Below are 13677 nucleotides of genomic sequence, written 5' to 3'. Positions count from 1 at the left end.
AAGCTCCCTTTGTTGCTTGCAACAAGAAAGTAAAAAGGTTATGAAGGAGGTTGGTAGAGAAGTTCAACCTGTGAAGTTGGCTAAATAAAAAGTTGGCTGTAATAAATTGGTGCTTTGTTTCTAATGAATAATTGAGTGTGTTGTGTGAGTATAACCCAACAGACCAAGAACCAAGGGAAATCAGAAAGTATTTTCACAGAAAAAGTTATGGAGAAATGGGAGATGATAAAGAAGGGACATTACGCCAGTTTGGAAGAAAGTTGCATCTCATATTCTGCTTTCTGTTGTATCTGCGTATCTACTTTTGGTACAGTCCTCAGGACTGAGGTGAAAAGAAAGCTCTTAAATTATCTCACAAGCATTGAACAATCCCCTTTTGGAGCTTCTGGAAATAGCTTGAAATTGGTAAAGATGGATGAGAAGCAACTGTGTGCATATGTATCCATGAAAGAGTGTGTGCGTGCATGCATGCGACTAGAACTACGTGTGTGTGTGTGTGTGTGTGTGTGTGTGTGTGTGTGTGTACTGAGATCGCCATGTATCCTTCTTTACAGTGCCTTCTATTTTAAGGACTCTCCTGTGAAATAGAATCTGTTTGAAGACCTGTCCATTTTAAAGACTCATGATAAGAAGAGCAGATGCTCCTGGTTGACACACTGAAGCCAAAATCCTTTTGGTCTGTTGTGCTTATAGTCATGCTTTTTTCAGAGTCATGCAGCCGAGAAGGTAGCAGACAAAGCTGTTGCTGTCTCATACTTGGGAGGAATGGTTGTTATCCTAATTAAAATAGACCCATTGATCAGTGGTATTTAACTGTGTTGACTTACCATTCAGCAATGGATTCATTTGGTCAGCTCTGTTGGAACTAACCGAATTCTAACCATTGTTTTTCTGTCTCTATTGAAATTATAAAAATCGTACCTGAATGTGTGGCTAGATATATAAATTGGTATGTGCAAATATTAGGCAAAATGGGATTATCTTTTTTGTGGATTAACAGAAAAAGATTTTGGCAAAATGAGTGGCCAGTTGGTGTGTGTGTGTGTGTGTGTGTGTGTGTGTGTGTGTGTGTGAGTGTAGTGAGAGGAGAGAGAGCGGAAAGAAAGAACAAGAACAAGAGAGTTGTTATAAAACAAACAGAAATGCTCATGCTCAAGAGACAGGTGAGAGGTGGAGGTTGTATGAATCAGGAAAATAACCAGCCTCTAATTTCATTTGGTAAGTTATATTTGAGGTCATTAAGAGAGTGGGGGGAGGTGTGTGTGTGGGGGGGGGTAAATCTTGCTGAATTGGCAGATTAATCCAAATTGTGCTTTCAGTTCTGTTTATGCTGTTTTCTTCTTCTTCTTCTTCTTCTTCTTCTTCTTCTTCTTCTTGCCTTTCTGTTTGCAGTCAAATTTACATATCTGTCCTAGTCTTCTTTGGGGGCTGGGGAAGTAAGCAGGCAGTGAAACTTCTGAGCTGATTCTTCCATAAGTGATGGGAAAAATTAGCATTATTTTGGTTAACAGTCAGCCTAATGTGACCTGACGTGTGACTTCCATACTAGTTGAAAGGGAAGTGTTTGGTTCTGATCTTTCACGCTAGACGAGCACATTAAAATTGGCTTTAGCATTTTGAAAAGGCCAAAGAGTTTATTTATATTTTATGCTGCAGATGTGCTATTAAGCAGCAGAGGATCAACATGATGTGTAGCGTAGGGTCCACTGGAAATGCAAGCCAGCACAAAAGTCTGCAGTTTGCTGAATAGTGAAGATCAGAGAGAGCTTTTTTATGGTGATTTCTGAATATTCTAGGTTTCTAAAGCTTTTCAGATCAACCTATGACCTGAGCAGATGGTAGAGAGCTAGAAACCTGATAGCTACCATTGCTATTATTCCTATTGATGCCGTCATACAAATAAACTAGTAAAATTCCAGTCCTTGTGAGAAGCAGTGGGTAGAGGGAGGGGCAATAAGTTGCAAAAATCTGTCAGAGTTCAATGAACCTTTGTCTGCTTGGCGCATAAAGATCTCTTCCACATCCACATAAGGTAGGATCTCTGCCCAGCCTCAATGGAATGGTGTCCCAGCATCTTTCTTGGCCAGGTGGCAAGCCAATGTTATCTACAGGAGAAAATGGAAAAGAGTGCAGTCAGAGACAACAGTGGGATACAGGTGTAACATCCAGACAGCTGCTGGTAGGTCAGCCACTGAATACACGATTTGATGTGACGTAGGATATCTATGTTTAGGCTGTTCTCTGTGTGTGTCTTTTTAAATTAGTGGCAACGCTGATGGGAAAGGAGACATCAGATTGCTAGTGTTGTATGGAATGACACTATTGAGGGTGGAGTTCACTCTTGCTGCCTTTATGGTTTTCTAAATTAAAATTGTTAACCCAGAAACTGCTGTTTATCTAATGCAGAAAATATTAACTATGATTTAGGTATGTTTTCTCTCTCTAGAGCAAGTGTGAATTTTGACATGTCAGAAGAGAAAGTCTTAACACAGGCACACAGATTCTGGTGAGACAATATTGATGTGATGTGGGATCCCCTATGGGTTTTTTTAAAATCCCAAAACAGCATATGAAAAATCCTAATTCTGAATCTTCCTCATCCCAGCTAGTTTGATCATGGAATAAGAACTACTTGCAAAACCCTATTCTGGGTTCAGTTCCTTGGTCACACTAAAATATAGATAGGCTCAGGTACAGGTTATTTGAAGGACTGCATTTTCCCTTGCAAAGCTTCCTGTGTTCTGAGGTCTGCTGGCGAGGCCCTTTTCTCTGTCCCATCACCCTCAAAGGTATATCTAGTGGGAATATGGGAAAGGGCCTTTTCAGTGGCTCTGCCCCCAGGCTCTGGAATTCCCCTCCCAGAGAGGTAGACTGATACCATCCCTACTTTCATTCCACAGACAGATGAAGATCTTTCCGCATTGACAGGCCTTAGAGGACTGAGTGTTCAAGGCCCATCTTACTTAACAATGTGCTGGATTTTCTACCTGTTATTATTGTGCTGTTGTGAGGTGTGTGTGTGTGTGTGTGTGTGTGTGTGTAATAGTATATGTTTTTAACTGGTTTTAACTTTTTTTGATAATTTAATTAACTTTTAACCTTTTATATTTTGTAAATTTTAACTATGTGTTTTTTAAATCTGTAAATTGCCTTGAATCCCACTGTGTGTATATACACATACATACATACCTCAGGCTATATTTCAGAGGAAGGAATTGGCAAAGCCACCTCTGATAATTCCTTGCCTAAGAAATCTCTATGAAATTCATGGGGTCTCCATAAGTCAGCAGGCAAATCAAAGGTGCACATATACATATATACACACACAGCTAGGGTTGCCATGTCCCGCCCCCCGGCGGGACAATCCCGCTTTTGAACTGAGAGGGGGCACCCTGTCCCGGTTTGTCCCTGGACCCGGTTTTGCCCCGGGTCTGCTGCAGCGGCTGGTGCCTATGGCTAAGAAAGTGCTGTTGGTGGCGGCTGTGCTGGCTGTTGCGTGCAGCCGCTCCAGCGGGCCTTGTCCTGTGCCACGCGTCGTGCATCGCCGCCGCTACAGACACCGCCAGCACCTTCTTAGCCCTGTGCACTCTTGCAGGGCCGCGCACAGGGCTAAGTAGGAGGAGTTTCTCCTGGGGCTGGCTGGCTGGCTGGCCAATGGCTGCTGGCAGTAGGCAGGGCTGTTTGAACTCCAGTTTGCCCCCATTGGCCAGCCAGCCTCAAGAGGAAGAGCTCGTCCTCTGTTTGGTCTCCACATGGACCGGGCAGGGTCCGGCAAGGAAGAGGAGGAGGAGGGAGGAAGGAGGAAGCAGGAGGAGGAAGAGGAGGGAGGAAGGAGAAGGAAGAAAGAGGAGGAGAGAGGAAGGAGGAAGAGGAAGGAAGAAGAGGCGGAGGAGGAGGATTTCCATTCCATTTGTACAGGTCTGCTTTGTTTTAACAATGATAGTGGTGGTGGTGATGATGATGATGATGATGATGATGATGATGACATTGATATCATCCAGCTTCTGAGTTGTAAGAGCAATGTAAGTTGCTCTGATTTTTACAAACTCATGCGCAGTAAAGAAAAACCAAAGTCCCTTGACCAAGTACACACTTCTGAGAAGTACAATTGAATCCGAGGGCAAATCCACTTCTTGTTAAACCACCTTGACATGTTCAGTATGCATAGCCATGTGAACCCATGTTCAGTGTGAAACCCAAAGAGTTTGGTTATTCAATAAGCCTCTGAAATATGTAAGAGGCCATGTTAAAAAAAGCCATGTTCAATGCCCAAATGTGCTGTTTGGAATGGGGGGAGGGGGGTTGGCCAGAAAGGGAAGTACATTTCTGCCATCTGTCTAGGAATAATGCCAAAATGTCCTCCATTTTGACCGTGCCTAAGAAACATGCATTTATATTTACATTTTTTTTAAAAAAATCATTTTTTGTGTGTCCTCCATTTTTTTAAAAAAAAACCGTGTCCTACATTTGTCCTACATTTGTCCTGGTTTGGAGGTCCTGACTTATGGCAACCCTACACACAGCCAATACTTGCATCCCCTTCTCTGCCTAAAAAGAATGTACCACTAAAATGGTGGAATGATTACAGATCTGGAAGACGATATTTAGAAAGGAATTTCCATTTGGAAGACATAGTAAGACACAAGAAGTGAGAAGATCGTGGCATAAATAGAGTATTTGTGTGGTATTTTGCTTAAGAGATGTTCCAGTAGAAGATTAATAATTCTTATTCAGGAACATATACTTTAATGGTTGACTGCCGTATTTACTTAAACCATTAGTCACTAATTTTTCAAATGCAGTTTGGAATTCACTGACAAAGATGCCATATAAAGCCTTAATATCTGCATCCCTGCTTCTCTGTTTCCATATGCCTGGTGACCAGTGAGTGTCTCATCATATCTGAAAAACTATAGGCAGCTTTATATAAAATAGCCCCCTCCAGTTCCATTGGACTACAGCTCTCATAATCCCCCAGCAAAGTGAGTTGAGGCATTATGAAAAATGTAGTCCAACCTATCTGGAGGTTGCTATGTTAGGAAGGACTGATGGTTTTCATAATTTTGTTGTTGTTGTGATAGTTTTATTATTAGAATTCATTTGCAGAGAAGAGACCATTGCACTCAATCATACAATTACTATGACCTGTGCTGACAGTACTGTGTTGGGACCAATTCATACATTGTGCCTAGAACAGAACATTTTCTAGAGCAGTGGTTCCCAAACTTTGGTCCTTCAGATGTTTTCTACATCAAACCCCAAGCTGGCTGGGGCTTCTGGGAGTTGAAGTCCAAAATAGCTGGAGGACCAAAGTCTGGGAATCACTGCTCTAGAGGGCTGCATGATTCTGACCCTTCCTTTAAATAATCCCCAAACAACAGAACATCTTATGCCTTTGCAATGGGTTAAGTTTCTGCTTTCGTCCTTTTGAAAATTAGAACCCATGAACACGCAAGTGTTCAAATTTGCAGAGGGGATACCCTTGGTATCTGCTGCAGTTTGGTTCCAAGACCCCCTGTGGATACCAAAATCTGTTGATACTCAAGCCCCATTAAATATAACGGTGTAGTAAAATGGTGTCCCTTATACAGTTGACCCTCCTTATTCACAGATTCAACCATCCCCAGTCTGAAAATGTTTTAAATATATATATATACATTCCAAAAAGCAAATCTTGCTTTTTCCATTTTATATAAGAGACGCCATTTTACTATGACATTGTATTTAATAGGACTTGAACATCCATGGATTTTGGTATCCACAAGGGGTCCTGGAACCAATTACCAGACCAAGAGCCCCTGTATAAAATGACAAAATCTAGATTTGCTTTTTAGAATTTATATTTTTCATAAAATTTTCAAGCTGTGGATAGTTGAATCGGTGAATGAAGAATCTTGTAGACAGTAAGATTATTGCAACAACAGCAAAGTTGAATAAGGAGCTGTACAGCTATTGCTACAAAAATAGTATTGAAGAACTAGGAGACCTCTGAAATACTACTAGCAGAGGAATGAAAACATGTTCAGAATGTAGTTGATGGAACTGCAGAGAGCAAACACCATGACAGACAGTTCTGTGCATTTCTGATGTTGGCCTAGACTGCTTAATGCCACTACTAATGAAAGATTTTACACATCTTCATTTCACTTTCAAGACACACAGGCCCAATTGTAGACACATCTCATCCATAGCTGCAATCAATACTGTGTGTGCCTTGTGCTGCGGACCCGAGTGGCATGTAATTATGAAACTGTATTGATTTTCCCTGCAAAACGGTTGCTAACGTATGAAAAAGCAGCTTGACTTTCAAATGACTGGCCTTTTCATTCCCTGCTAAAATTAACATGGCTCAGGGAAAGCTCTAAATTCTGTACTAAGATTTGAAATCATGCTTTGGAAACAATAGAAGGGGCATGTCACTCCTGCCCTGTTATAAATCTTGGTCACTCCAGATGACTTTGTGTACCTCCTATTTTGGCTGCCCTGGAAAAAGACTTAGGTCCCAATCCAGATGGCTTTAATGGTGACTTCTGTCTGAACAGCAGAACTGCCAGTTGCCTTCTTATTGGAAGCTGTTTGCTTTGCTGTCCAACAAGCAAATACAGTGCAAGAAAAGAGAAGTGGAAAAGCCTCAGTTTGATAGTACTGTATGTTAATATGAAGTTACATATGTAGTTCACAAAATCATAATAGTGATTATAAATAATTTTGATGGGATAGAAAGTGTACTTCTTCATCTTCCTCCTCTAATCATCATCGGCATTATTTATTTATTTATTTATTTAGCCCCATCAATTTACAAGTAAAACAACAACACCAAAACCAGACTGGTTACAACAGAGTGGTTAAATGTTAGACGAACCCTTGTTCTCCTGGCTTCATATAGTTCCATGTTCATTGAATTTGTATGCTATCTAAGATTCATGATATTCAGTATTTCTTTAAATAACATTCTTCCCTTGAATTTTCCTCAATTGTTTGTGTGTTTTGGTTCTCCTGTTCTATAAACCTAGAACAGGGTCACATAGATTAACCATAGGATGTATCTTCCATATGAATAATTAGGTTAGATTTGGTGGAGATGGAGAGTCATGGTAAGTTCCTGTCTCTATCATAAATTTGTCAACCAAATGACCTTTGAGGCTTCATCGTGCTCTGCATGTCTGTCCAGAGATCTTTGTATTATACAATATCTGAATACATGAATTCATTTGTTTATTTCTTCACTGCCTCATCCTTCACTTTCTCTTACAGCAGCAAAGACGAGAGAAAGAGTTAAGGAAGCAGCAGGAGAGAGAGCAGCGCCGGCATTATGAAGAGCAAATGCGCCGAGAAGAAGAGAGGAGGCGTGCTGAGCATGAGCAGGTAACTCATATTAGCTCTTAGATGAGTGTGCATTTTTTAAATAGAAATGTTTTTTCCTAGGGTCAAAATTCTGTTTTGGTAGGGATCACCATTCTGTCACAACTTCCTCACTAAGTGCCCATGTTTCTTAAGATTTCTGTTGTGTCAGTATATGGTCTAAATCCAATTGTTATTCTATCTAGAGCAGACTCATTGAATCAAGGGAAGTTACTAAGTTTGGACATAACAAGTTATATTATTTATTTATGGTATTTATACCCCGCCCTTCAGCCCTAAAGACTCTCAGAGCAGCTTACAATTATTATTTTTATTAGATGCTTCCCTGCCCTCAGGTTTACAATCTAAAAAGACACGACACAAAAGGAGAAGGGAATGGTTTTGGGAAGGGGATCAGGTCCAGCAGTTCTTCTCTCCCTCAGAGGCCTGAACCAAGGCAGATGGACTGGAGGGAAGGCTCTTCTTCTTAATTGAGGCCGGGCCCGATGGTGTTGGGCCTGTCTTTTCACTTCCTCCCAGGCCAGAAGATGACAGTTGGCAAGGAGGGAGGGCTTTGTTTCCATTGATTCAGTGGTTCATTTGAACATTTGGAGCTAACAATTGGATTTAGCCCTATCTATTTGGGGCATGCTTTATTAGAATCCTTTCTACAATACATTTTAAAATGTAATGTTGCCTTACAGTGATAGTTTTCACTTCCTTATGAGTTAGAATGATCTGTGAGGCCCTGGTCTGGGTGTTCACTTTTTGGACGAGTGGTGGATGATTATCAAGGATGGATCTTTTTTTGTGGTGGCACCCCAGTTGTGGAATGCCCTCCAGTTTGCCTGGCTCCTACTTTAATATCCTTTACACTATGGTCTCTTGCATTTATTAGGGAGTAGGTAATACTGAATATAACAGTACCCAATTTGAAGTAAAAACAGAGTTGTGCTGTGAGGTATCAGGCTGAAAACTTTCTTAAGATCTGTTTAGTGGCTCTTAATTACTGCTGATCTTAGTTTATCCACTGCAGTGCTACAGTTTGTCAATTTTTTATTGGATTGGTGCAGTAGGTGCATGCCTTGCATGCAGAAGGTTCCAGGTTCATCCTCTGCTTCTCCAGTTAAGAGAATCAGGAGATGATAGAGAAGACCTACAGCAAATCTGAGTAGAACTTCTGTTTTCAAAACTTTCCAACAACAGTTGAACAGATTTGGTTAAACTATGATTAGCTTTTCACTAGTACATGGTTACACATATTGTGTCCTTCACTGTTTTTGCAAACATGGCCTAGAACAGGGTTACTTGAAGTGGTAGTCCTCAAACCAATGCCACTCCATAAGTCATTGGCTGTTGGTCCACAGTGAATTTACAGGCAACTGTGTGAATAGTCTTGTGTAAAATGTAAGTTTTACTATATCAGATAGTTGAGAAGCACTGGCCTAAAATGTTTTCTTTTAACTATTGCATGGTCACAGCTCTGAATGTATCAGTGCAGTTTACTTTGGGAAATCTTGACAGCAGTTGGTAAGGCTTTATTCAGCTAAATGGATTACTTCTTTAAAAGTTTCTAATCCCTTGAATTCCCTATCCTATACAAATCAGGTTTCCCTAGTGTTTCTGCAATTTCTTTCTCTTGCATGGTTTCTCCTTTCTCTTTGGAATTATGGTTCTTTCTTTTCTCTTCTTTTTATTTCCTTTCTGCTGATCACATCTCCAGGAGTACATCAGGCGACAGTTAGAGGAAGAACAGAGGCAGTTAGAGATCCTGCAGCAGCAATTACTGCAGGAACAAGCTCTACTTCTGGTAATGGGAAGGCAGGATCTATGCCAAGCCCTTTATTTGTGTACTGAGAGTGCATGCCATCTGCCTATGTGTGCCTGGGCCTTCAGGCTTTTAAGGTTGCCATCTTTTCTGGAGAAACCTCCTACTACATATTGCTAAATTTGAGTACCTTACATTTGTTCAAATATTGGCACATTCAAAATTTAATTACATTTCTAGCTGACTCCAAAGTTTGACTAATTACTGGTGAATCAATGGCTCTAGTAGCAATTGCACATAAAATTTTCGAATGTTCTGAATCAGGGTGCAGTTTGCTTGTGAGTAACAGAGAATAAATAGTTTCAAAAGGAGAGTGGGTGAGACTGAGTCTAATGTTTGACTCCAGGATGTACAAAGTGGTGCACGTACGCTGTGTGTGGCCTCTAGACCCCACTTTGCTGACCCCTGAAGCCCCACACCAATCCCCAACCCCTCAATTTAAAAATTGCGTTATTGTTTTGGGTGCATTTTGCCCAAACCCATACACATAGCCCTCAAAATGCATAAAAATACACAAAAATATTCCACACCAATCCCTGAAAGCATCAAAGACCTCCATACTACCCCGCAAATAACTGTTTTTGTCTGTGCTCCCTCTCAAATTGGTGACAGAAGATGATACCACTTCTTGCTATTTTCAGATGGACTGTAGAAGAAAACAGAAATATTTGGGCTTGCTGTGGGGGGAATTATTATTATTATTATTATTATTATTATTATTAACCTTTATTTATAAAGCGCTGTTCTGGAGGGGAATTTGTTCTGGCCTCTGTGCAGTTTCTCACCCCTGATCTAACTAAATGTTACAAAGGCATGTGTGACTCTCCAGCTGCAATTTTGAAAGCAGTCATGTGTGTCTCTGTGTGTGTCTATATCTGGGGGAGAGAGAGAGAGAAAGAGAGAACTGGAGTAGAGACATGACTTGGAAAAAGACAGAAGTCTTCTCCTTCCTGCACCAGGACCTCAGTTTAAATTCTGCCCGCTCCAAGAGCTGCTGTCAGCTGCAGAGGAGGAAACAGCACAATCTGAAACTAACTCTAGGAATGGAGAAAACAATAATATTGTGCCTTTGGCATGGAAATCTGATATGCAGGCCAATGTATTCTTTATAACAGTAGTCATTTGGGATTCAGAGCCATTGAGTTGGCAAGAAATGTAAGTGTCCCTGAGGAATAAGTGCTCTGAAATACAGGTTAGAGGTGCCCCTGCTTGAGCTCCTGTCACATCTCTCTTGTCAACAGGAAGGCATATGCATATTCTTCAGTTGCATGCTTTTAGAAATCCTGAAGGGCAGATGAGGGCTTGCCAGTAAGAATGTGTGCTTAAAGACCAAAAAAACAAAACCCTTAAACTCCTTAAAGTGGCAATCTTGAAAGGCTAGGCCATTGTGAGTATGGAGAGTCTTCATAAGGAGGTATTTTGAACTCCTATCTTGAAATACCTCCCTATTCCATTCAGCTCCTAGATAAGAGAAATCTAGCATGTGACTTTGGTTTCTCCCCTGAATGCAAACCTCAGCCAAGCTTTGAATGTTTTCCCCCCTCCTTTCTGGCAGTAACAGGGAGGACTTGTAGATTATGATCCTTTGCTGTTGCATGCCTTTCTTTGCCCAGTGTCCTTCTGGTATGTTCACCATCTTCCTGACAGGAACAGACTTCTTCTGAGGGCTGCTGTGTTTATTGTATAGCTATGACTTGAAAGTTACTGGCAGCGTGTGCTGGAATACAATCTAACTGAAATGTCAGTATTTGCTCCCTGTATTCTCTGCTTGGTTCTATGGGGCTTGATGGCATATTTCATATCCAGACCGCTTAGCTTTACATGCCTGACAGGAATAGTTTTGTATCGCCTTGTTGTACCGTTTACAGTTTTGTCATTTTTTATTGCCGAACTTTCCACATATATGCACATTTGCTTATACTCTAAGCCAAATTTAAATGTTAGCACTATTTTGAGTGTCAATTGTTTTTATTTTCAACCTTTTTTAAAAAGATAGTATTTATCCATTGATAAATATGCGTTGTTGACATATTCATACTTTGCCTCCTTTTCTCCAATTGATATATTAATTGTATGTGCAGATTTATGATTGTCCTTCCTTGCATAAATAATGCTGTTTCTGTCAACAAGTTTCATAACCCTATTTTATTAAATACAGAGCATGGAAATAACAAATTAAAGATAATATATATGTTACTCATATGGTTTTATTAATGAAGGTACAGTTGTTATTAACTGTAAGAGAACACAGAGGAACAACAACAAAATATATTTCTTTGGTGTAAGGAGTAACTTTTGTAGTTAATCTTTAGTTTTCAGGGGCATTTGAACAGAATTTTACAAGCATTCTCTTATTAATCCTGAGTAGTTGTGTTTCTTAAAGTAGCATAAAAGTAACATCTCCCTTCCTGTGGTAATGACAGTGAACTGCCTTTTAATGGTTTTTCTACATGTTTCATAACAAAGCTTACAAAGATTATTCATAACAAGTCTTTAAAAGTATCTTTTGATGCTCAGTGAAAAGTAGTTCCACCCAATATTTGCAGTACCTTCAGATTAAAAAAAATGCAAATCATAGTTTTTGCCTTAAAATAAATGGTTTAACAAGAAATAAGCTGTTTGTCTAAAGCAGTGGTTCCCAAACTTTGATCCTCCAGGTGTTTTGAACTTCAGCTCCCAGAAGCCCCAACCAGTCATAATTTTGGAAGCTGAAGTCCAAAACATCAGGATGACCAAAGTTTGCAAACCACTGGACTCTATAGCATGCATGCTCACCCTTTGCTCAGCAACCAGAATGGCTTCAAGTGGAAGTACTAGAGATCATAATGGTCAAGCAGCCCAGTGATACACACCGCAGAAATAATCCAGTTTGAGATCATTTTAACTGTCCTGGCTCAGTGCTAGGAAATCCTGGGAATTAATGTGTATTGTGGTGCCAGAGCTCTCTGACAGAGAAGGCTAAATGTCTCACATAACTACACATCCCAGAATCCCCTAGCATCAAACCAGGGCAGTTAAAGCAGTCTCAAACTGGAATATTTCTGCAGTTAAGTTTTGGACCTTGGAGAGCCTACTTAGACTGCAGTATTAGAGAAATTTCATAATATTTGACTGACACAGTCTTCGCACAGAACATTGCAGATTGTAGTTTTGTGAGTTCTTGTCCCTCTCTTTACTGTCTTACTTGATGTAGTCCGAATGTCTTACTTCAGGGCCTAGTGAAAGCCAGTATTAATCATAAAGTTTTAAAAGCAGTGCAAGTAAAAGTATATAGTACTTTTTGGTTAGACTTTATTTTACTTATACCTTTAACTTTCATATGATGTAATTTTTTAGAGATAACTGTTTTAACTCTTATAAGCAACCTTGAGTTCCAGACTAGAGAAAATGCAAGATATATATAAATAAATCACAGTGGGCCCAACCCAAGCAATCACATGGATAAAAGAAAGGGGGGGTTGAAAAATTAGAGAACACCCACAAATCAACTCCCCTACCCATAGGCCCCATAGTCACATAGCCTTATTAAGATTATTGCATCCTTAATGTTTGGATTTAAATTTCCACCAAATAATGTCTTATCTCTCTCCCAATACCCTACATCATACTGCTTCTAAATGCCATATATATCTTGGTAGGAATATAAGCGTAAACAGTTGGAAGAGCAGCGCCAAGCAGAGCGTCTACAGCGGCAGTTGCAGCAAGAGCGGGACTACCTGGTCTCCTTGCAGCAGCAGCAACAGCAGCAGCAGCAACAGAGGCAAGAGCAAAGGCCAGCAGAGAAGAAGGCCCTGTATCATTATAAAGAGGGGCTGAATGCCACAGAGAAGCCTGCTTGGGCAAAAGAGGTAAGGACAGCCACTTTTTGACTTTTGCACCTTATCCTGGGATGCATATAGATCAGAGGTATGCCAAACCCCAGCTTGTACATACAGTCGGTCCTCGCCTTACGCGGGGGATCCGTTCCGGATCCCGCCGCGTAAGGCGAATTCCGCCTATGCTTGAGCCCCATTGGAAACGGTGGCGTGGCGGCGCACGGGGCGCAATGGGCGCACGCGCCGCCCCTTCCGCCCCGCGTGGCTTGAGCGCGTATGCTCAAGCCGCGTATGGTGTGCCCGCGTATGGCGCGGGCGGGCTGTATTTTAAATATAGCCAAGCAAATCAAATCAAAATCTTTGTCTCCTTTTTATTGATTAGCCAATACTACTGCACTGTACCGGCTTGCCCTCTAATGTCATCAGATTCCTGGACTGAGCAGGAATCTGTAAGAAGACCTTTTAGGTACCTTACAATTCCAAAACTAGTATGCTTCTGTTATCATGGCAAATCTGTGTTGTAATATTATGGGTTCCCATTCCTTGCATGATTATGTAGAATCATCTATGTGTCTAATCCAGGAGGCAAGATGCATCAGTGAGGCGGTAAATACTTGCAGGAAAGAGTTTCCAGGGCAAATGTGTACCCTGCCCAAAATGCCATCAAAATTAAAATGGGACAGTGTTCGGTAC

At 40.8% G+C, this 13677-nt stretch overlaps 1 protein-coding gene across 8 annotated transcripts in view; it reads left to right on the top strand.

Annotated features, from left to right (window-relative positions):
* Nucleotides 1–13677, top strand: part of TNIK (TRAF2 and NCK interacting kinase) — a 368566-nt gene that overhangs the window by 276394 nt on the left and 78495 nt on the right. For 4 of the 8 annotated variants that reach the window (XM_042456002.1, XM_042456005.1, XM_042456009.1 and 1 more), the window contains exons 13-15: nt 7255–7365; nt 9065–9151; nt 12808–13017. In XM_042456002.1, coding sequence (XP_042311936.1) covers nt 7255–7365; nt 9065–9151; nt 12808–13017 — 408 coding nt within the window. The remainder of the gene's footprint in view (nt 1–7254; nt 7366–9064; nt 9152–12807; nt 13018–13677) is intronic. The other 4 variants (XM_042456006.1, XM_042456008.1, XM_042456004.1 and 1 more) reach the window with 3 other exon arrangements.

The sequence above is a fragment of the Sceloporus undulatus genome, chromosome 3 (genome assembly GCF_019175285.1).
Source record: "Sceloporus undulatus isolate JIND9_A2432 ecotype Alabama chromosome 3, SceUnd_v1.1, whole genome shotgun sequence".
Lineage (NCBI taxonomy): Eukaryota > Metazoa > Chordata > Lepidosauria > Squamata > Phrynosomatidae > Sceloporus > Sceloporus undulatus.
This window is presented reverse-complemented; position numbering and strand designations above follow the sequence as displayed.